Genomic DNA, 24,287 nt, shown 5'->3' with positions numbered 1-24,287 from the left:
GAACTAGCTTGGGGAGCTTTGTGTGAGCCTGGACCTCACTACTGTGCCTTATAAGCTTTAAACAAATTTAGCCTGTATTTTAATAATATATAAATAGCTTTACAGCCAAAATTGTACTCATCTGTTAAAAATTCCTTTGTGAAGTGTTCATATCTGGAAAAACCTGTAGCGAGATTGCTTGGAATGGATAAATTACTCAGAATTGGGAAGAGATGATAATCTGAATTATTAGTCTCCAGCATTACCTCTGAACACAACCAAAGGGAACCATATGGAATAATGTCCCAGGTACTACAGGTTCTTGAGCAGGGCAATAAATAATATCTTACTTTTCTACTACACCTCTAGCATTTGAAAGTGGCTGATTATCTTAATAAATCTTGAACCACTCAGGCAGGAGGAAAGAGATGTTCTTTCTGTGCATCAGTGAACAAACCAAAGATTTAGAGATATTGTTATTATTGTGGATTGAAGAACATGTGACTTCAAGTTGTACCAAGAAGGATGCTGAAAAAAACTGTTTGGGGTAAAGAGAATGAAGTAGAGGTCAGGCTGGAGTGATGGGAAAATGTGTCTGGTAAAGGCCCAAGAGAGCCATGGTGAAACAAACAATGCTGGGGTAAAAGGGCTGGGGAGCATTGTTCAAACTTGACGGGGAAGTAAGGAGAAACACATCATGATAAAACAACATAAAAGCAACCACATTAAATAACCTTTCAATTTTGAGTGCTTTTATTTATCAGTACTTCTTCTCCTGGTACCAGCAACCTCACCGCAAAGACAATTTCTTGTGATTTCAAAAATGATCTTTGATCATTTATATTAGAAGGGCTAAGTTCCTTTCCCCCTACTATGTAGGTGTACAATGAAAGAAACTTCATAGCAAAAATCATTGTGTAAGACGATTCATTAAATATCTGCTGGAAATTGTTTTTTGAAGATAAAATGGGAGGTCAGAAGACTTCTTTGGCATCAGAAAAGGGGTTAGAAGAAACTGGAGTATGCTCTGGTGTTAAGCAGTACAGGTACAAAGGCTGGGCTTTCCATAGCAATTTTAAACGACAGAAAAATACTCAAATTTATGACTTAGGGGAAGATTGATGAATGAGCTTATGCAGAAAAAAAAAAAAATTACTGATGACAAAAAAAGGGGATGGTCTGGGAGAGCTAAACACATTTTGGCAGTTGAAACATGCAAATATATAATAAAGAAGTAAGAGGAGAAAATGAAGTATTCTTAGCTTTTGGATTTTATTCCATAAACACAAAACCTCAATACTTAAAAAATAGATTAAATACAGAGGGCCATTATGTCCCTCAGCACTATAAGGTAATATATAAAAATATATAGTATAGAAAGAAAATTTAAGGGTAGCAGTGCAAATTATAGTTGTCTGATTAATGTTCAAAGTCCAAGGAAGCACAGTAAGGATTACCACTCTTTGTGGTTATTCTGGCACTTTTTTTGAAAACTAAAGATGCCAGCTCAAACTGTCCCAGCTTTATTTTGGCCAGGGCAACATTTACATTCTCCTCATCTACCTTTGACTTGCAGTTTCTTTGAAGAATTATCCTTTTCTTTCCTGTCTCAAAACCATCCTTGCTATGTTGCAAAAATGAAATGGATGTCATGGACTCTTAACCCTGTGGGTCAGAGCACTTCAGACGTAGCTGAGATGATCCATACACATAAAGCAGAAAATTCCATCTGGAGTGAACTCAGAGGTAAAGTCATATGATTATAAAAATAGCTGATGCTCAGTGGAACGGCTCAGGACTCACACCAAGGAAAGGGAAAGGCTGGCCCTGTTCAAGTTGGAGAGTAGTTCACCTCTCCCTTTCGTGAGGCCAGAGCTTCTCTCTGCAGGATATCTTCTCTAGTCTACCTCCAGAGCCATGAAGTGGTGTTAACAAAATGACTTATGAAAGCTCTGCTGTATCACAGGAGAGGGCTGAGAACTGTGCTCCTGTAAGTGATCCCTGAGCCAAGATCTGTATGAGCTGGCATGTCCAGGTGGTGCCATGGGCTGCCAAGTGTGCTGCACAAGCCCCAGTGGGGTCCAAAAGCAATTTAGTGTTCTCCCAGAGTAAATTAGCTCTGCTCATAGCAAGGCTAATTAGCCGTATTTGACATAGTCCTAAAGCAACAGTGTTTTTGCTCTGTTTTGTTTTTGTGCTTGTTTGTCACTGGGGCGCTTATTCATGGTGCTAAATAGCCCTGTTCAGATATCTGCAAAGCAGAACATTCCCTACTACATGCATAAGCAAGCAGGAACTTCACTTGGTAAGTGTCTCTCTACATTCCTCAGTGGTGTTATGAGTTGTTTTTGTCAGCACAAGAGATTTTATCCTTAGTGGTGGCTGTTGTCTGAAGATTGTTCTGGTAACTGACGCTTTGGTTGCTTCACTGGGATGAAGCTCTGTTATTTATAAGGGTTAGTCACTGTGTAAAACAGATGTAACTTATTATCCTGGGAACCATTCAGGATTAAAAGACATGCATGTTTCTCATGAAATATGGAGGTTATGCCAGCTCTTCAGATCCAGGAGAAAAAAATATTTGTTTTTTATTTTTGGAAAGTTAATCATGCATTAGGGTGACAACAGTAGAGATGTATGAATAATTGTTTTTATTCCTTGGCAGATGAACTAAACTTAAAAGATTATTCAGGTCAAACTTCAAAGCAAGTCTATTTGGTGAATTAAATATGTTTCATTTTCATGTTGACCATTTTTCACTAAATAAGGGAGCAAAAAAGATAAGTTGCTGAGAGAAGCTACTGACCTTTCACAGAACAGAGAGGAGCAGAGATCTGATCTTGGAAGTGCTCCCATATCATTAGACAATTATCAGAGTAGGACTTTCTCTGCCACCTCAAGCATATGCTGCATAAAAAAAAACATATTTCAGGGGAGAGTTGGAAAACTTGATTAAGGCTCTAGCTTGTGGCCTGACCTGTACATTTTAGGTTCTTGTCTCTAAGCTTAAATAGATAACAACACTGCACTCAGATGTTTTGTTGCATTATCACCCCCCACTGGTTCTTCTGCAAGTGTTCTATTCTAATGAATCAAGCTTAGAGAGGTATTGGCAATAAACAGAGGGGAAATTTAGGATAAGATTTCTTTCATCTTATGATGTATATGGCTTATGGTGCTCCTACTTGGTTTCAATCTCAGTATTGATAAACTTTTAAACATTCCTGCTGGCATTTGACACCTAAATCTCTAGAATTTTTAAATTCTGATGAAATGGAAGGAACCTTGTTCTAATGGTCTCAAATAATTATTTTCAGTGTTTTCTTGAGGTGAAGGAAACATGGTGCTATTTTTTACAAGCTTTATAAATTCATTTACCTTAAACTCTGTCATCTTCTTCAGATCTCTTTTATGGCCAGTTTCAATTCCCTGGGAATCATGCTCTCAGTATAATAGCAAGTTTTGTAATCTGTGAAGTCTTTAGTTAATACTTGAACAGAAAGAAAGCATTTCATTTTTTAGTAAGTTTTTTTTTTTCTCTGTTGGGAAAAAGAACCAATCTCTTGTGCTAATTTGGAGAATCCTGATTCTGTTCATAATCTGCCGAAAAGGTTTCAGATTTATTTCAGACCTCACAACACCTCAAAGGCACAACTGAAGTGTTAAGAGAAGAGGAACTACTATCTTACTCATTTGGACTCAGCCTGTCTCAACTGCTACACTAGGGATGCAAAGTGGCTGCTACTTGGACTGCCTTGTGTTGGGACTGAGTGAAAAACACATTTTGTCAAGCATATGTAGCAGTGTGGATAAAGAACTGATTTTTTTTTGAGAGAGACTTATAATACTAGTTTTACAGTAAAGCTTTTTTGGAGAGGAAAGGTATATGTTATCTTAACCACTCAGCCTAGCAAATCTAAAGTTGTCTGGACTACCCTCACACTTTTCAGTCCAGTTACTTTCAGGACTGACCACAGAGTTCAGTTTCAGAGTGAATGCAGCTTAGACCTTTGGGAGCAGCACAGCTCAAAGCACAAAGGTCCCTGACCTTTTCCTTGTTGTATCAGATGCTTGTTCTCGTCTACTCTCTGAGACTTTGGATTCAAAAGCCTTCTCCTCTGTTTTGTTCCTTGCTACTACACTCTCAGTGCTGAAATAGGGAGGAGAGAGCCCTAACCTTTGAGGACACCTTTGTGCTACTATGCCCTGTTAGTAAAATTTATATTAAATAATGCAAAATTGCATATTGAGTGCATCTGGATTGCTGTTCACTGACTGGAAATACTGTTACACAAAAGGTAATAAAGAAAGTATGTTTGTACACAGTTTGAAGTATTTAGAAGGACTTGAAGACCGTTTGCAGGATTTCTTCTGTGACAAGGGAAAAATAATCATGGCAGAAGTGTAATCCTACCTTCTACCAGAGCTGGGATTTTGACTCAGGATTTTACCTGGGGAAACAGAGTTCTTTTTGTTGACTTGTTCACTGTAACACCAGGTCAAATAGATCTCTGATTTCCAGCTGAATAGAGAGAGGTGTGGATCAAAGGAAATGGAAGGATTTGCAACAAAATGTACAGGGTCTACCAGACAAAGCTGATATAAAGCCAGGATCAAGAGAAACCTTAGGCTTGATGTTTTAAAATTCTTGTTTTATCTGACTATTTTTAAGTTTTGCATGGTCTAAAACCAGCTTTAGTTTACTTTCTGGAAAAAGAAGCTTCTTGATTTGATCCCTAGGTGTCCAGAGTGCTTCTTGCTGGATATTAGAGAGGAAACCAAAGGTAATATTTTGCTTAGAAGATAAAAGCATTTTCAGTATATAATCCAATGCTGACAAAAACTGGCAGAATGCATTTCTTTCTAGCCAGGACTTTTTCTGTCCCTACACTAGAGAGAAAAAGAATGGAAAGTGTTACGGTGCCGCCTCTTTTTCCTGCATGAGAATTGACTGAAACCTCCTCCATGAAGAAGCATCATGCTGGTTTTTCAGGTACGGGTACAATGCATGAAGCACAAAGGATTTAACAATGACACATTTAGCACTTCAGGTCATTTCTGCTATGAATACTCTGAAATTCATAAAATACTGAGGAAGACTTTCCCTTAGTGCTAATTTGAACCATCAATAAATGAAATATGCCTAACAACTAAGACTGTGTGTATTGACTTGGATGACTAAAACCCCTAAAGCAACTATAATTAAAGTGTATAATCAATTAAAATAAAGTGTGTATATATATATATATATATATATATATATATATATAAACTTAAAGTGTATTGATTCATACGTGTCAATATAAAATGGCAAGTTGTTTCATTTTGTAATTTTGCTGTTAGTGTGTGGCAAGTAATGAGGGTTCCCAAAAAGTTAAGTACATGGAATCACAGGCAGTATTGATACATGGACTTGGAATTCATCTCAAGGAGCTAAGAATATTTATGCAAGAGTAGGACAGTGAGGAATCAATTTAGGTAAAGCACTCTGTTGAATAACTTTGTGCTTAAGGTTAAGCAGATGTCTGAAAGATTGCTGCATCCAGTCCAAAGGAGATGAGATATTTGCTGCTGATTTTCAGTGTAAAATCTACTACTGCTGAGTGAAGAAAAAAAGGGGGGATGATTTTGCAACAGCTTTCACTTCTCCAAAAGCTGGATTTTATTCAGTGCAAGTCACTTTGCACTGCAGACCATTCCCAGCAGAATTCTTGGAATTGTGATGCTCATGTTCTCTATCCTGATTAAAAGATGAGGGCCTTGGGGGCAAGGCCACCCAAAGTTTAAATCAAAGCAGAATCTGATCAGTAAAATTTATCCCAAAAGAGTAGAAGACAAAAGAAAAGAGAAAAGGCCAGGAAGAAGAAGAGGTAAATATAAAAATGATAAGAAAGTTGGAGGTGGGTTTTGTAGGTGCTTATTGGGGAAATAGAAAATCTTTAGTATTAGAAAAAAAAAATCAGTCGAAAATATTGTTTGTTTAAACCATTTTTAAAAAATGAATCTTTAATTTATCATCTGGGTTTATATGGATATAATGAATGAGAATTTTTGTTTTAAATGTGAATAATAGATACCAATGTTACAGATGTTTTTCTTATTTTCTAGAGAATTAAAAATTAGCACAACTCTAAGAATTTAGACCACAGAGAGGAAATTTTATTCTATCATCAAAGGAATACTTTTTATCCAGTAAGATACAGATGATGGAAAAAAAAAAAAGATTAATAGCCTTTAATTCTGGTGAATGAATAAGAGAAAGTATGTCCTACAAGGCAGAGGATGACAGTAGAGTACATCTGCTGTACTTCCTGAGTGGATGGAGACACTTTGGTCCTTGGTAGCACTGTATGGTTCGTTTCGTCTTTGTTCCAGTATTAAGTGCTAAAAATAAACAACTAAATATAATATAACTTTGGAAAACAGAAAAAATGGACCTAATCTCTTCTAAGAGGAAATACATTTTAGTGTATTGCACTGACTGAATGTTCAGTAAAACAGAGCTGGAATCACTGAATTAGATCTCCCTTCGAAAGTGTAATGAAGGTCATTTCCCATCATAATGATGGGAAATGCAGCTGATTATTTCCTTGTATTTCTTTTCTGGAACTTAGGGCTCTGTATCCTAGAGAGGCTGAAGGAAAAAAGTAATTTGCAGAATGACTCATTGAAGAGTCACTTAGGTGTTTTAAGTAAATGTCACATTCTGGTCTGTTCAGAGGTTTGCAAAATGAAAAGAAATATTAAGAAACAGGAGATTGATTGTAAAGCCTCTGATGGTGCAAATGGAGTCAGTCCAATTCTTAAGGCTCTCCCTGCCCTAATTTTGAATTGTAAATATTCACTACAAAATGAATCTTTTCAACAGCTCAGTTTTCTCAGTGGAATATTATGGAGAGCAGGCTGTGGGGATGTGTAAGGGCTGTGTATATGTGAAGCAGTCAGTTTTCTCCCACATGATTAGCACAGATCTTAATTAACACATTTTGTGTAAATCTGGCAGACGAGGTGGTTTAGCTTATTATGTATCCATCTGAAAAATGTTATTAGGTGGTAATTTTTTTTTTCAATTGGGCTCTATTTTCCATGTTATTTTACCTATTTTTACAGTGCTATGCCTTTCAGATGCTGTAGGAAGAGATATTGTACATTGTGGGTATCACTACAGTTGTAACTCAAAATTCTGATGATTCCTAATGATGGTTGTTTAAAGTATGCATAATTTATTTACTGTGATTTTTAATAATTATTGAAAAGCTTAATTGACTTTCAATAAACACATTCTTCCTGCTTTCTAAGTACCTACATATTAATACAATATATTTTGAGGCAAGTCTACATGTAGATGTATGTAAATAAATACATGTATTAATTTTTAAAAATGTACATATTTATGTAATCTTTATGTTATTTTATCCAGGAGTTCAATATATAGTTCTCTACATGGAATTCTCTACGTTTCTCCTCTCAAGCAGATCAAAAGAGGATCCACCTAGGTACAGGTGGCCCCACAGGACTTACAAGGAGATGAGGTGCATTAATGCTTCCAAAAAATATCATGGAGAATGGAATTAATGTGGCAGCAAAGCATAATTTTTCAATTGTTTCATTGATGTAACAGGTAAAATTTAACATAGCTTTGGTTTTCCAATTTAGATCTGTATTGTTACAAAAGTATGAGCTGTTTAAAAGAGATACATCTGGCAACCTTAGTCTCATTCTAGTAAAAATTACAACATTGATTCAGTAAAGAAGTGACAATTAAATACATATAAATACGTAAGTTAATTATACCCCGGATTTCATTGCCTCAGTTATGCTAGAAAGGAGTTAATCTGAAGTAAACATATGAATTTTGACAAACCTATCACACATTTGCCTAAGATACAGGTACTTACATGTGATGTCTCCATTTGATACACTCTTGACCAAAGAGTAGGTTCTGGATTTTTAGCTGAAGAAAACAGAAATCTGATAGTGAGCATTTATTCCTAGTGATTGTGGCTTGGTTGGCTCATGCCCTGGAGGGTGATGTTTTGTATTAGATAACAATAATTTGTTTTAAAAGGTCATTAAAAAAAAATTGTGACAGACAAAACCATTCACCATGTCAAAGTCTGACTGCAGTTCTTTAAACAAAACATATTCAAAATAACTGTTATGCTTTGAAAATCTATTTTATGGGATACATGGAAATTATTTTTTTCTCTTAGATGGAATTGCTCATACCTCTTGTCATAGAGAAATTGGCCCAACCATTAGAAATGTAAGTCACAGACAGGTTGGGAGTTTCACTGTGGTATCATTCACCCTATGCCATTGATTACAGCATTCAGCTTTTATGTTCAGATGCCTTCAAGAAACAGCTATGTGTTTTGAGAAATTGATGATGTTGGATGTGTTTTGAACCTGACTTGCTAACAAAAATGCAGAAGAGTGAGAATGGCAGCTTTTGAGAATGGCAGATACGAAGTTGTTACGTCTGAAATAACTTGAAAATTTCTTCAGGCTTTTGATCTATAGAAAGGGCTCCCCTCTAGAGCAGAAGTAATTTCAAATGTATTAGCAACAGAGATTCAAAATGAGCAGTACCGAGATTCTAACCTGTGAATTCAAAGCATGAGTATATTTATTTGCAAGTTCTGATCCTGGATGAAACAAATAAAAATAAATACAAAAAATAATTACAAGATTTTTTAAACTTACAACACACGTGTTTTCATGATATGTTAATGTAAATGTATAAAAACCAGAGTTTTGGAGGGAGCTTTTGGAGCTAAAAAGCAGGGCTGTTTATTTTCTGCTAAGATTCAAATAACAAACCCCTTCCAAGCCTCACAGCCATTGCTCTAAGAAGCTTGAGAGTTTACCAGAACACTGAAATACAATTTTTATTTTTAGTTTTCAACATACATATAGGAGATGTATTCATAATTAGCAGTAGTAATATTCAATATGACTTACAGATGCGTGGCATTGTTTTTTACTTCTGTCATTGCTACTGCTCTTCTTAGACTGCAAGTGTTATGTTTGGATCAGTATAGAAAATCTTTTATGCTTTGGTGCTCCAGACATTGAGCTGAAATTGTAGCTGTTTTCTCCCCTTCCCATCCCATTCTCCATTGCTTCTTCTTCTCCTCATTCCCTTGAAAAGAAAAATGAGGCAGAAACTTGGGTTTGTGATATTTCAATCAGAATTTTTATATGGTACCATCATATATCTCGTCACCGGAATTAGATGCCAAACCACAGAAATTTCTCTTTTAACTTAATTATTTATTTTATTTTTTTTTTGAATAGGCTCTGTGGTTGGTGTTTGTCCATCTCTGTTCATTTCCTAACTACCACTAGTCCTCACCCTCACTGTTTCCTGGTTCTGGCATGCATTTGTACCCCAGTTAATTTTCCATGGTCTTAAAAGCCATGGGAAAAGCAAGGGTTATTCACCATGTTACCGTTACTACATTCTACTAATCTTTACCCAGGTGCTTTAAAGTTCTTAAGGACATTTTCTGTAACAGAAATTAAAACATACCATCTGGAAAGGCTGTGAAGAATGTTGGCAAGAACCCTTCAGCAGTTTGGCATTTGAAGAAATTATTTTTTTTAGTCATATGCAGGTTATGAATTTTCATAGCACTAACAATTAGAAAATTATAGTTGGCCATAATAATTTCAACAATGATTAATGTATAGTTCTAGAATTATAATGCAAAATACATTTGAAGGCTTACTCAGACCACAAAAAGTAGCTTTTCTAATAGAAAACACATTGAAAGTAGTTTTAATTCAGAACTGTAGAAATAAAACAGTGGACTGATGATGTATTTGATACATAAGAATGGTGCAAAGTTGGATTGCAAGTAAATCTAAGGAGAGAGTCAGTCTAAAAGTCAGTTATGATCTCCTCCTGAAAAGCAATTTGATATTTTCTGGGTGAACCTGAAACTATTTCTCTGGTGTTTTTAAGAAAGAAAAAGCAAAATTATTTCTGAGATGCTGTTGGGTTTTATAAAGTTTAAAATACTTGCACACTATGCAACTCCTGAAGTAATTAGTTTTTTTTTCCAAAAGAACAAGCACAACATGCAGGATGAAATATCAATTAATTTTGTTTCCCTTCTGCATATTTTTAGCAATGCAAGTCACACTTGAGGAAAAAACCCTTAACTATAATGGCACATCATCCACAGACTCTGAATGAGCAGAGTATAATGAATGATTAATTGTGAGGGCTCACTACTGTAGAGGAAAGTTCTGCAAACTAAATATCAAAAAATTATCCTCTCATATTTGCAGATTTCTAATTAATATATGAAAGCCATAAGTGAAATATTTCTGCAGCACAAAAAGCCCTCTGCAGTTCTTGGTAGACAGGAGAAAAATAGAAGTCACAATTTCAAATTTATTTGAAGCCTGCACACCTCTGGGAAATGGGATAATGTTTGTACCTCCATCTGTCTCAAAGCTGATCTAACTATCTACAGAAAACCTGGGGTACATGAAAGGTTCTGCCACTGAGGGTCTTTCACCCAAACAGAGCTGGTGATGAGCATGTTACCGGCATAGCAAGGAAACATGCACAGAAGGAACACTTGAGTTTCTGCACCTGCAACTTCCAAAGAAAGCACAGCTTACAGTGCTGCTTAAGAAAACCAATGAGTGAGATCATTGCAAGGAAAGGCCCAAGAAAATTTTACAGGGAGATTTGATCAAACTGTTCATTTACCTTGTAACTGAGGAGACCTAGAGCAGAGATCCCAGTCACAACCCTTCTCCTTCACTCTAAATTGCTAGAAATTAATCTATTTTATTCTGAATCAATTTCTTTTTCTAAAATTTAATATATTACTTTCAATGCTGTTAAGTGGTTTTTCTGCATTAATTCAACTGCAGAAAGAGATATATGAGGAAATTTCCACTGTCATCCAAATATATCCTCTTTACTATTGTACCAAGGAAAGGCAAGGAACAAGAGCTCTATTACTTTTTGTTTTATCTCAATTGCTGTTATTATGATTGGATATCTTCTACCCAGTGCCAGATATTTTTGTATTTACACTGTGATATTTTTGATTGTTTCTGAAGAGCATGGTTGGCATTTTTTACATTGCGACATCTAGTTTGACTCCTCAGACCTCATTTATAAACAGCAAGATTGTCTCTATGGTCCCAGGAATATTTTATACTTGAAAGTACTCAGATATTTTTCTTTTGGCGATCTGTCTATATGTGCTTACTCAAATCAGTGTAGCCAAGGTCATCTTACATTTCTTGTCTAAGCTGTCAAACTTATTTTCAGCCTTGTCAAGTTCAGCCTTTGCTTTTTATCTTTGTGCTAAGGGGACATTTAGTGTAAGTGTGGTTCTGTTGGCATTTCTTTTTCAGTCCCCTTTTTGACATATTGTTTTTTGTGCCATTTAATGCTCTGTGACCATTCCTCGTTTATTTTAAAACACAAACTATTTTCTTTTCTTCATTGTATTTCTTACAACCTCCATTGCAACCTTAAACCCCTTTCAGCAAAGCAAATAGTTATGATATTTGGTTTGCCATTATTGTTTCATATGACCTGAGCTCAGAAATCTGATCAGAGTACCTTGAAATGCAAATTACATAGTTCTCGCTCAGAAGGTGGGAACAGTTCTCAAACATCTCTGAATGCTTGTTTTATCTCTGATTATTCTTGTAGTTTGAACAACAAATAAAAGTCACTAAGAAAAAATTATGTACTCTTAAGCATCATACTTAGGATATTTAAAAATGCTCTACAGAAATGAAGGTTTGTGCATCATGATGTAAACATGTATAATTCGTCTGATTCAGCGCTGTCATGCTTGTATTATGCTATTTTTGCTGGTTACCTACAGACAAACTTATCAAAGCTTATCTATAACACTGTGGAAGTGACTTACTGCAATTTTTTCTCTGTATCTCTGGATTCAAAATAAGGTTGAACCCAGGTGCCATGTAGAACTACAATGACTAGCACACAGACTTGTGCGTTACTTGGCTGCTTCTTGGGTAATGCTTAAGGAAACGTGGTGGTTACAGCAGTTCAGGCCATGCAACAAGTAACTAAGCAGGAAGTTTTTTCCTCCTTGCTTTGGGGAATTTTTCAGGAACATCCTCCAGGATGCTATTTCACCCTGAAACTTTCAAATGGTGCATTCAACTGAAAAGTACGTAGCATTTTGTAGAGCTTATTAACGCCCTTGTTATAGATTTCAATAAAGAGTTTTGCCCTTGTTGACACAGAGTGAATTGTGCATATTACTACATCTTTCTTTTTCACTTTGTTTGTGTAATATAATATTATGGAACTTTGTCACTGACCTTGAAAATACAGTTTTTCACAGAAGTGGTTTTTCTTTCTCCTCCAGGGAGCTTTTGTCACTACCTCAACAGACCATTCAAGAAGTGAAAATATGGAGATGTTTCAACTGCTCTCTCTGTTGTTTGCACTGCCAGCAAGGTCAGATACTACTTACTGCTGATGCTATGCAAGACCATAAAATGAAGGAGGGACACCCAGGCAGCAGAGTTTCAGGGATTTAAAGGCACAGCTTGGGTCCTCACTGCACCAAAGGGCTTTGTCCCTGTTTCACCACCCTAGGTAGTCCAACTCAACATGTCTGTGCTCCAAGGCACCTGCCATCCCATGCTACCCCACTCCCTCATGGGAAAACTTTGCTTTCCTACAACTTTGTGAGACTGCCTAAGTGAGGGATGAAAAACAGAGATGTACTGAGAGGGATGAAAGGCAAGACAGTTACACTTTTCCCAAAGGCAAACAAAAGCCATGCAATGGATCGATCATGTGAACAGCTTGCAAATCCTTGAAAAGCAGAAGAGTGAAGGAAGGCATGAAATAGATGAGTTTGAAATGAGTCTGGATTTTGCTTGCAGAGCAACTTGGGAGCCATCTCCTGAAGGTGGGCAGCCCCATGAGGCAGATATACAGCTGCATCTCTTCACTCAGTGGTGCCTCTCTTATGCCTGTCTTCCCTACCCTCTTAGGCTGTCAGGGCAGAGATGGCAAGGCTGTGTATGCAGCCTGGAGTACTCTGGTGAGTACTTTGTGCTCTTAGAAACTGGCACCAAGGTGGGCTGGTGTGTTAGTGCTCTTGGGGACAATAGCCTCATGCCCAATTCCTTCTTTGTTTGATAGAAGTGATGTCTTGTGTCTCACTTTCCTGAAAAAGGTGTTGTGAATGTTTGCAAAGAACCAGGAGGAAGAAAGGAGACAGTGTTCCTGAGTCATCCAGATTGAAGAAGTCAGGGGATTTTCCGAGATTTACCCAGGGAGTGAGTGACAGAAAATTGCCTGGGGCAGGGACTGCTTCCATGTTTTGCATCAGTGAAGAGCTTGAAAGTAACTGACCAGCTGTCCAGGCAGCAGAGCATGAAGTTTGGGGTTGCTTTCTCTCAGCCAAATGCCCTGAAAACTGGAATTCTGGGTCAAATTCACATTTATTTTTCCAAATGGCTTTTTGGTATTCATTTTGGTACAACGGCCTTAAAGGAAAACCTCCTTTACTTGAATAATCTGTAGGGATTTGCTTATTTTCCTAAAAGGAGGTTTGAGGGGGATCAGAGATTCTGCCCAGGGCCAGGTGTCCCTTTGTACTCATTGGTCTTTTATCTCCTGGGGCTGCAGAATCTCCTGGCTGCTGTTTCAGGATGCAAAGAGCAGCTCAAGTTGACTTTCCAGTCACTAGGTGATAGGGATTTGGTTTTCTGCTTTTTTTTTTTTTTTTTTTTTTTTTAAGTGAATTGATGGCTGCTATAGGATGTGAGTTTTGCAATTCTTTTTGCAATTGCTTGTCTTTATTGTCTTCTGAGAGACAGCCTCAGTCGCCTGAGACTTGTGCTGTAGGGAAGATTGGATTTTTATATCAAGGCATGTAAGTTTTGTTAATAATTTTGTGGAGAGACTGTTCCTTAGCCCTGCAGGTAATTAACACTATTTTTTCTCTCTGCTTCAAAGCCGGATAGCTGAGTCCAAATTGGGTGTTGGTCAGAACCACCAGATCTGCTTTTCCTTGAACTGTGCCTAAGCATTTTCATGGGCCAAAATTATTCCAAAGAGTATATTAACAATTAAATAATGTGAGTAATTGTGGCCAATTGTCTTGATGCTGTTTAATATACTACTACAAAATAGTGATATCATTGTGACTTTGTGTTTGACCTACTTAACCAGTATTTATTGCTCCTGCTTAGGTCCTCTAAAATGTGAAGAAGAGCATGGCCTTTGGGAAAAAACCCAACAGGGCAGCTTCTAGGTAAATTGAAATAAATTTTTTTTCAAATTTTATGCCTTGGTGTAAAGAACAGGCAAATATTACCTTAGAAGAGCTGGAATCACATCTATTAATTCAAGTGGGGCTTCTGAAACGGCAAGAGGAGTTTAAAGGCAGGGGGAGTAAGGCAGGGGAAATTTAAAACTTGGTACACTTTTGTTAATGCAGACTTATTGGTTATGCATCTTTTAATTCAGTTACTTTAAAATTAATTAAACTGTGGAAGGTTTAAGATAATTCCACCTAGTTAATCCCATAATTTAGTTGAATTTTTAGCTTAATTACTTAAGTTTTATCTGTGTTCACTCACTGACCAAAAGCTAATGATCTCTTTCATAAGATGGAGCATTTTAAGGCTCACTACCTGCAGTTAAACACCTCTATCATTTTAGCAGAGAAAGTCTGTAAAAGTCAGAAGGCCATGGAATAGCACATCAACAAAACTAAATGGAATTTGTAGCAATAGCACATCAACAAAACTAAATGGAAATTGTAGCAATTTGCTCCAGAAATTCAGTGGTGACTGTCAACCTGCATAAAGCTGTTAAAACTCTGTCCTCTTGGTAATTTCCTTTTTTGACTAAAGAATGCTTGCAGACACTGCTAATTCATTCTGAAATTGTTCTCTGCTTGCTGAAGTGAAATGGGACCCAAAGCTGGGGAATTGTATCTAAAACACATCCTTGTTTTTGTTATGAATTCTATGGTGTCTGCAGCACAGCTTAAAGATTGCCACCTGGTTAATTTAAAGCAAGGCTGGATTTATTTAGACTATAAACAAACTAAGATATTCTTCTTGTTAATGTCACATCCACTGGATATGTTGATTATAATAATCATTTTGCTTCACAATTGTAAAGAGCTTCCTTTCCTTCTATTTATATATAACATCCAAAAATTGATCTAGAGGGTAAAATTGTGCAGTTTAATGCTTGCTTCTTTCTGTGGAGATTTAGTGATTTTTCACATATGCTTTGGAAAGCACTGAGGCCACCTGTGGCATTTAAATTACTTGATGAATGTAGTGCTAATGAGTGAAACATTATTCACTTACGCTTCTGCCAGATAGAGTCTCAAATCTTCAAGATTTGGGGTAATTTCTGTCAGAGCTGACAACAGCCTTTTTCTGTTGATCTGCTACTTTTGCCATTCTTTAGACATCTGTATGTTTCTCAGGTATGTGAAAAGCAGTCTCAAAAATAAGAGGGCATAGATCATCTATGAGCAGAATTTGCAGCTGTCTCAAATTGTGTTCCTGGAGCAGATGGATTAAGAACCAGATTCTAGATGGTTATTTATTTAATGCCTTTGTCAAAGGGAATATTTTGGAGCCTGAGCAAATTTTTTTGAAGGCAATGTTTTCACACTGTTCTCTCATCCCTGATTGTCCCATATTTGCAAAATCTCCCTGGAGACTCAGGCAGTCATTTTGTAGCTGTACAAAGTTTACAATTGACCTTTCTTTCTTAACCATGGAAAAGAAATTCATTATTCCACAGAAGATAAGGATGCATGTACAGATCCACATGTTCATGGTGTTATGTCACTCCCATATTTCTAATTGTTCAAGGCTCAGAACTTCGCTATTATTTTGAGCAGTTTATTTGCAGGAGTGCAAGCCAAAATTGTACAAGACCTGGTTGTTGCCATACATGACATGTTTTCATATACCTGAAAAAATGTGTTTAGTGAGGTTGGACTAGATGATCAAAATGACAAGATTATGTCAAAAGGGAACTGCAGTAATTTCCCTAACCCCTGTGCCCCTGACAGAGAGAGGCAGAGAATTTGGGAGTGATGTTTGGCCTGGGAAGAAGGAAGAGGTAGGCAGAAGAGTTGTTCAGATTTGGGTTTGTTTATGATTATTCTACTCTGATTTGATTGGTAATGAAGTCTATTTTTCCCATGACCATAATCAATGGGTAATTCCTCCCTGCCGTAATACCAGCCCATGAACCATTTGTTATATTTTCTCTCCCCTGTCCAGATGAGGAGGGGGCTGACCAAACAGCTTTAGTGGGCACCTGGCATGCACGTTTGAAATTTTTTTTAGCAGAGCTTTGTTCAGAACACTGTAATGGTTTAAAGAGATAATAGTGAAACTAATAGCTTGCTTTCTTCTCTCCAAAATGTGGATTACAGGGATTAAGAATCCTTCAAGGGATGCCATAAATAACTGGTTAATACTTAAACTGCTCCTCACTCAGTACTTCCATGAATACTTTGCACTGTGAAATGGTGTTTCTAGTACTGAGAAAAGCACTTACTGAAACATATCTAGTTATAGCCCAAAAATGGCACAGATGACTTGCAATGGCAAAGTTGTAGAATTAAATAATTCATTATCAAGGGATTACCAAAACATCTGAACATAAAGTATTTGACACTTGGAAAAACAGAATAATAGTCCAAAACTAGAAGTTTCCCAGGTAAGTTGATAGTTTATATATTAACATGATGCTCAAAGTGTTGATATTATTAACATGTTACACATGCACACAGGACTGTTACCTTTTGTCTTGGTAACCATATGTATTACACTGGTACCATATCAGCATAAGTGAACATACATGGCTTTGAAAAATCTAAAACAAACATTTAAGTAAGTGGAGGGAGTCAGGTCTGAAGGAAACAATTTTTTTTCTGCATCAGCAAGAACTGAATATTGTACCTTCAGGAACTATTTCAGAAAGAATAGATTTTTTTTTTCTCTATGTTAATGCCCTCTACATTGATCTCATAGTTGGAATTGCAAATTTGAAATTCAATTATTTATGTTATTAATTGCTTGCCCCTCTTCCTTCTAGGATGAAAGTACGTCATCAAAAGGTAAAATTTCCTGAATGCTTTCTAAAGAAACAGTATGGAAAAATAATTGAAACATGTTGCCCATGTTTTGGGCAGTTTCATCTATGGTTTCTTGTTTCTAGTAGTCAAACTGCACTATCAACACATTGAAAGAGAACTATATGAGAGGGGGTAGTCTGTAGAAGGTTAACTTCACAAAGCCTTAGGTAAGTTCAGTCAGTTTTAGGCACTGGTGATAAAATAGTAAGAGAAAAGTAAATTGCTCCCTATGGAATATGAACCTGTATTTCTACAATGCTGTGCACTTGAGCTTTGGGTTTTGAACAGTACATGACTTAGGCCTGGACAGACTTCTGTGAGCTGCTTGTTACTTTAGAGACTTGGGACTAGAGCTGGGAAATCATCTCTGTTTAGGACCACATAAATTAAATTTTGCAAATTCAGTATTACTCAATCATGTGCTTGAAGTTAAGTGCATTCTTAAATACTGACCAAAATGAATTAGATATGAACTTTAGAATACAGGGATGTCACTTCATGAACCAAGGACAAAGACAACCAAGTCCTCTCTTCTGCAGTCCTGTTAATGGGAGACTGTTTAAAAGAGAAAGATCAGAAGATTGCAAATAGCATGCTAAAGTGTAAGGAATGGTAAAATATCTATACTACCCCACTGCTTATGCAAATTTTTATTGCTCAGTATTTTAGTGATTTAATTTTTGTACATGTAAATCACACTGTGTTTCTTTTGTTCGTCATGAGATCCCTGCTATGGAGATATTCTTTATAAAATTTCAGCAAATTTCCATCTGTGTTAAATTACACATTCAAGTAGGTGTGAATTCCAAAGGAAATTACTTACTATTACTGCAGTCCCCTTTTGACACAATGTTCTCATTTAATTCTCTTCACTCTATTTTCATTCTTGATACTGAGTGGGTTTATATGTGTAATAGAGACAATATGTGAAACTTGTTATCGTGGTAGGTGTGAAAAGTATTTATATAGCTACGTCCAATTTTTACTTTGCTAGAAAAAGACTGTATGTGACTTAAAAGCCCTCACTACATCTTGACTCCCAGTGTGATGATGTGTACTCATCTGGAAAAACTTTTCATACAATTTTTAACTCAGTGTTAGTACTCTCAATTATTAACACTGTTTGTTGAATCTTTGTTTCATACATATAAATATTTTGTCTCTGAGACATCATAGAAAGTTGTCAGCTTCTCCCCTATATTAGGTTTGTCGTTGCTATGATTTCTTGTGCCTGTGGCTATAATAGTCAGAGAAATAAAAGACAAGCAGTTTGTGATACCCAGACACTTTCTCACTGTATGCCCGATATTTATACATTAATGCCAACAATCAAACTTCAGTCTTTGTTCATCCCTCTCCCCTGACCTCAGTTCACGTGCCACGTATTCTTGATGTGTACAATTCTCTACAGCTTTGCTGGGTGGGGGAATTTTCACCTTAGTGGAGGAGGCAGAATCAGGAGTCAGGAACATGCCAATCTATAGTAAGTTCAAGTACATCCACTCCTGAGAAGAGGGGGAAATTAGTTTCTGACCTTTGCAGAACACTTCAAAAGCTCACATTGCTCAGTGACTTTTGCTTAAAAGTTTTCTTGTTTCAGGAATTGCCATTGCCATTGCCAGAAATGTGAGCAAAGTGTGTTTTAATAAGGAATCTCAGCCCAAATTGTTTAGAAGACCTTATAGGCCATCCTGGCTTATAAAAGCTAATGATGACTTAGCCTGTGGAAGAGGACCCATTACCTGTGCAGACTTCACAAGATGAGGTGAAGTTAGCTGTCTCTTAGAGATATGTTGAAGTTTAAACTACACAGAAACCTTTCTATCACACCAGAGCATCACTCAGGATGCTGGACTGAACATCCCATTTTTAGAAAAAAAAGCAATATGCTCTAGCTGAATAATACCAGGGGCAGCATCCATTACAAGATTACTCTCATATCTTCCTTTTAAAGTGATTAACAAGGAACAGAGGTAACAAGCTAGAGCAATGCAAATTTTGAGTGGTTTCCTGTCCTCAATATCCTTCAAGCTGTGTCTTCTGTCACCTTTTGAAATTATCATGATTCCTCCATATACATCAGAGATTTCCACTATTACCTTTAAGTAAACCTAAGTTTGTGTTAGTTATATGAAGATACAACCGTCCCCATTAAATCACATAGTTCCAGCCTGTCAAAGCATTACAGAATGGCTTGGATTGAAAGGGACCTTGAAGCTCATCTCATTCAAATCCTCCTTCCATGGTCAGGGATACCTTCCACTAGACCAGGCTGCTGAGAGCCTCATCCAACCTGGCCTTGAACACTTCTGGGCATGAGGCATCCACAATCTCCCTGGGCAACCTCTTTCAGTGCCCCATCACCTTCACAGTAAATAATTTCTTCCTGGTATGTAAGATAAACTTACTCTCAGTTTGAAGACATTCTCCCTTGTCCTGTTACTACATGTTTAGATGAGTTTTACTGCCAGAGTGGTATTCAACTAGGGGAAGAAACAAAGTGGGAAATTTTCAAAAGGTGATAACTAGCACCTCTAAGCAGCAGCTGTAGCATCAGTGAGAGATGAATAGTGCCATCATGACGGTGAAGTTCATTAAACTATATATAGTTATATAGGATTTGAAAGAGGTAGGTACAGTTCATCCTTTCTGTGTGACCTTGGACAAACTGTTTATGCTGTTGCCTAGTAGAGAGAGTGAGACTTATCTGCGTACCTCTTTCAATGTAATTAGAGGGAACTGTTTTCCAAAAATGTTAGTTAATAAGGGCAGGTAGAGCTTTATGTGGAGTGAATTCTTTCTTTCTGGCTGTTTTTAGGCTTATCTCTTGTTGTGCATATCCTGCAGTGCTGCATCCTGTAATCCTGATGCTCTTAATGGCTCACCCTCATTTTGTCAGATAACTTTGGAGGAAAAACAGTGGCACCAGAATCATACTTAGATATCCTTTCAGTAAAACAAGGGCATTCCAGGGCCCTCTCTAGGCTTGTAAAGGCCATAGGCATGGAGATTCTTTCCCATGGCTATATGGTCCACATAGGGTTTTTTTAATACATTTTCTTAACACAGTTTGTTTCTTTCTTGCTGCTTCCCAGCTGCTGCTTAAAAGTTGCCCCCAGCCTCTCCCAGTTGTGTTGCCCCAGATGACTGTTGTTCATTGCGCACAGGTTCCCTGGGGCTCTCAGGTCTTAAACACATATGGTTTCCCATCACTCAGACTAGAGCAGGTTGTGCAGTGGCCAGTGGCCCTTGTACAGCTGTAATAACAAGCCTCAGCCAGCTCAGACTGAGTCACAGTGTGCTGGGTGCTTTCTCCTGCTGATGCCAAAGATCAGGTTGCAGTCTACAAGGTTGATACAGACCTGGGACTGCACCTGAGTTTCAGCTCTGATCAGAAACTGGAAAAGGTTCTCAGCTGCTGCAGGTTGCCTGTAGCCTCTCTGCTAGCCTTTCCTCTGCTGCATAGCTCTGCTGCAGTGGTAACAGCAGGTATATAGGAAAACTAAGTGTATGCATCTTGATTCGCAGTAAGTTAAGAGGCAAATGTTCAAAGACTCCCATTTTTTAAAATTGCATCGTTGTTAACAATTCATAAATGTCTATCTACCAAAGTCTGCTGTAACTACCCATAATTTACCTGCTAGATACACTGGATCATTTCTGATATACTGAATATTAAACATCAAGTACTGGATTTCTCTTGCCAAATAGTGTTCTACCAATGAACTTGTGACAATTTAAGATGTTTCAGGTCCAATGGATACAATAATGTTTGTCAAATCCATACATAAATAGATGACCCTGAATTAGTAAAATTGCTGGGGATTGGATTCCAATTATTGTATTATGTAGTGTATGGTTTCTATATTTTTTTTTTTTTGATTTTGTAAGTGTTCTTATAGATGTCAAAGTCTTTAAAATAGCAAAATTTGTCTAAAAATTGATTGCAAGATGACTTGCTCTCTTTTTTTAGTCTGACACTCAGTTAACATAAGGGAACAGTTCTTATAAATATTAAATGGACTCTTTTTCCAAGTTATATTACATCTCAAATTTTCATTTATTTCTGAAGAGCAGCCAAGAGAAATCTGTTTAATATCGCAGTGTTGTACAGTAGAACTCCTAGCCCATGCCCAGACAATCCACTGACTCATGCTCATGATGGCTAAAGCAGGTCAGATCTGAGGCTGCAATATATTAAAATCAGAATACTGTGATCTGTGTGAGTATCTCATTGAATTTCTGGCATCTTAACCTGTGCATTTGCTACTCTTAACCTTAGAAATTTCAAATGTCTAGGCACCATTTGAACTAATTTCCACAGATTAATTTCATTTTCACATGGGTTCTAGTATATGTGTGGCTGTTAGTCACATCCCACAGCCCTACACCTGACACATATCTGGGCTTCTCTCAGAAGTGGAAATGTATGATTTCATACTTAGAAGGTAAAAAGGATGTAATCAGCTTCAAGATAAAGAAAAGCTTTCAGATGGGTTTTATATTAATGTTATAAATGGAAAATAAAATTGAATGTAAAATAAACAGCCCTTCAGATGCCTCATACTAATCTACCACTGAAATGCATGTTAATAACATTTCATTATGAGAACAGTATTGGGCTTGACATTCTACTAACAGTGTTAGAAGGAGCTCCCTGGAAAGTGTCTAAAGGAAACAGAATCATGCCAATCTCTTTAAACTCCATTTAATAAAACAAAATTGTCTAGTGTTTCAGGCACTAGAGATGCATCAATACAGATGACACTACAGAATGAGCTGTCACTGATTATCACTGCTTTTAATCTATTTTGTTAATGAAATCATTAGTTATTTTCATGTCAGCTAAGACAGAACTATGGCAACCTTTATTATTTGACATTGATCAAGTGAGTGTTCATGCTCCAGAAATCTATGAGTAATGAGGTGTCTCAAAAAATCTGGGTAGCACAAAAAGAAACAAAGTATATCAAATTCTTAATAGGCACAAGTAATGCCTGGACAACAGAAGAAGAGGAAGTGAAACGTAAGAGAAGTTTGGAATAAGTTGTCATTTCCAACTGTACTTTATGTTCCTTGCTATAAATATTCATATATTCAAATATTACACTAGGAACTCTTAAGCCCAAATGTACCATGACTTCTGAATCCCTCTGAACAATCCCTTTTTGAATCAGTCTGAAAAACTATTCACTCCCTATTGGGGAAAGTTAGTAAAAGAACTTGTGCCTGAAGAGTTGGAGCAGCAAACTGGTTACGTGTCTTTACTACTAGCTGTTCTTCTGTAAAATAGAATAAATTATCTCCAAAGTAACATCACTTAAAAAGATTATTGCTTCTTAGCACATGTGAACTGTTTGTGACGACCTCTACAGATGTACTGCTTTCTCAGCAGGTGGATTTTTTTGTGTGCCATTGACATGTAATCCATTTCATGGCATGCTCTATGTTTCCATTTTCCAGGAAAAAGAAAAGCCTTTTCTTTGCTCTGCTAAACTTGATTTGGCAAAAAAACCCAGCCAATCAGGCAAACAAAAATCCTGTGGTCTCTTCACTGCAAGAGTCAAACTAGTGTCCCAGTCTCAGAATTACATGATTAGTTTTGTGGCCTGAGGTAAAAACTGACCCATACAAATATTGAAGTGTATTCATGTTATTTATAGGTTACTCTTTCAAATACCAAATGAAAAAGTTTTAGCTTTCAAAATATTTCAAGTTATCTGTAATTTTATTTTCATTCTAAGCAAGCATCAAATCATTAACAAATTAGTAGACTTTTTCATTTATTTTCAGATCAAACTGTCAATTTCTTTAACTTTCTCAATTCATTGACTGGTACCTCTGGACAGTAAAATGGCACAAAATTATGATTATCTGTTTATGGGATAATATTAACAAAGATGTTCTCTTTCATGGGCCTCTAACTATTAGCTCAATTAAGGCAAAGTAGAAAAATATCACCTTGGTAGGCAGTTTACTCTTTCTTATCTATGAATTCATTTGTAGGACCATAGAAACATAACATCATTTAAGCTGAGAAAGGCATAATGATAATTGGTTTGAGGCAAGTCCACCAGTAGACCAAGTGCTTAAGATTCCACATCTACATGTGCTGGAAAAAGTAGAAGTCTAGCATGTGAATTTTGGAAGAGAAAATATAATTTATATTCAAAATGGAGTTATGCCTCTTTATTTAATGAAAGTTCTTAGCAGAGGATTAGGGACCTCTTATCGCAGAGTTAAATGCAACTTCGAACTTTTCTTAGGTCATATACCCAAGGCTACTGCAGTCTGGTACACAAATAAAATAATGTACTGAGGAACCAGAGAAAGCTGGAGATGCTACCAGTGTTTTGATTTCCCACTTTAACTACTGAAATCTGTATTTCTGCATGTTCGGTCCCAAAGAGACTTTGGCATTGCGTAATCTGAGTGACAAAAGATAGCACAGAGTTCCTCCCAGCAAATCTTTATTTGCCTAATGATGTACCCGAGACTAATCCCTTGGTTCTCCCTTAGAGGTTTCTCTGATGCCACCAGCAGTAACCAGTGACTGAATGTGTTGACCCAGCTGTGCCCTGCCCAGTTCATAAGCAGAAGAGAAGACGAGTGCACAGATCATGCCTGTGCCCTGCCTTGTTCCTCACTCAAGCTGGAAATCTTGCGTAGGAATCAAGAGCTCTCTTGGGGCTGTTACTCCCCTGCAAGGAAAGTGCCTGGTCTTGCCTGGAAGAAGGTAGAGTAAAACACTTGAAATGCATGTCACAGACAAGGCTTAGAAAAAGGCTAGAAAAGTCAATGCTGCTATAATTATTTTAGTAACAGTCTCAGCGACGGAGGCAGACACAGACATTGAAAGTGCAATTATGGCAGCTACTGTGGTGATAACAAAAGCAGTGCAACAGCAGGCACCCACTTGTCTTTTTCCTTCCTTTAAACTGAGGCATCAAAAGAAAGAAATGGCAATATTTCTGTGGTGAATAAAAGTATTTTGATTTTAATCACACATCTCCTTGCCTTTTTCCCTTTTCTTAACATGCAGTACTAGGCACAAAATAGTCAGAACACTAGAGAGGCTCTGTCATCATAGGTAATGCTGCCGTATAGAAAATTCCAGAGAAATCAGTAGAGTGAGGAAATACAGAAAACTTTATT

General features: G+C 37.0%; 1 protein-coding gene across 1 annotated transcript in view; it reads left to right on the top strand.

Annotated features, from left to right (window-relative positions):
- Positions 1-23,873, top strand: part of LOC100228027 (plasma kallikrein) — a 50,001-nt gene extending 26,128 nt beyond the window's left edge. The window contains exons 16-17 of the mRNA XM_072928271.1: positions 12,363-12,454; positions 23,652-23,873. Coding sequence (XP_072784372.1) covers positions 12,363-12,454; positions 23,652-23,685 — 126 coding nt within the window. The 3' untranslated portion in view covers positions 23,686-23,873. The remainder of the gene's footprint in view (positions 1-12,362; positions 12,455-23,651) is intronic.
- Positions 23,874-24,287: the final 414 nt, after the last annotated feature.

Source organism: Taeniopygia guttata, chromosome 4 (genome assembly GCF_048771995.1).
Source record: "Taeniopygia guttata chromosome 4, bTaeGut7.mat, whole genome shotgun sequence".
Lineage (NCBI taxonomy): Eukaryota > Metazoa > Chordata > Aves > Passeriformes > Estrildidae > Taeniopygia > Taeniopygia guttata.
The sequence above is the reverse complement of the archived record's forward strand: the minus strand, read 5'-3'. Positions and strand labels throughout refer to the sequence as shown.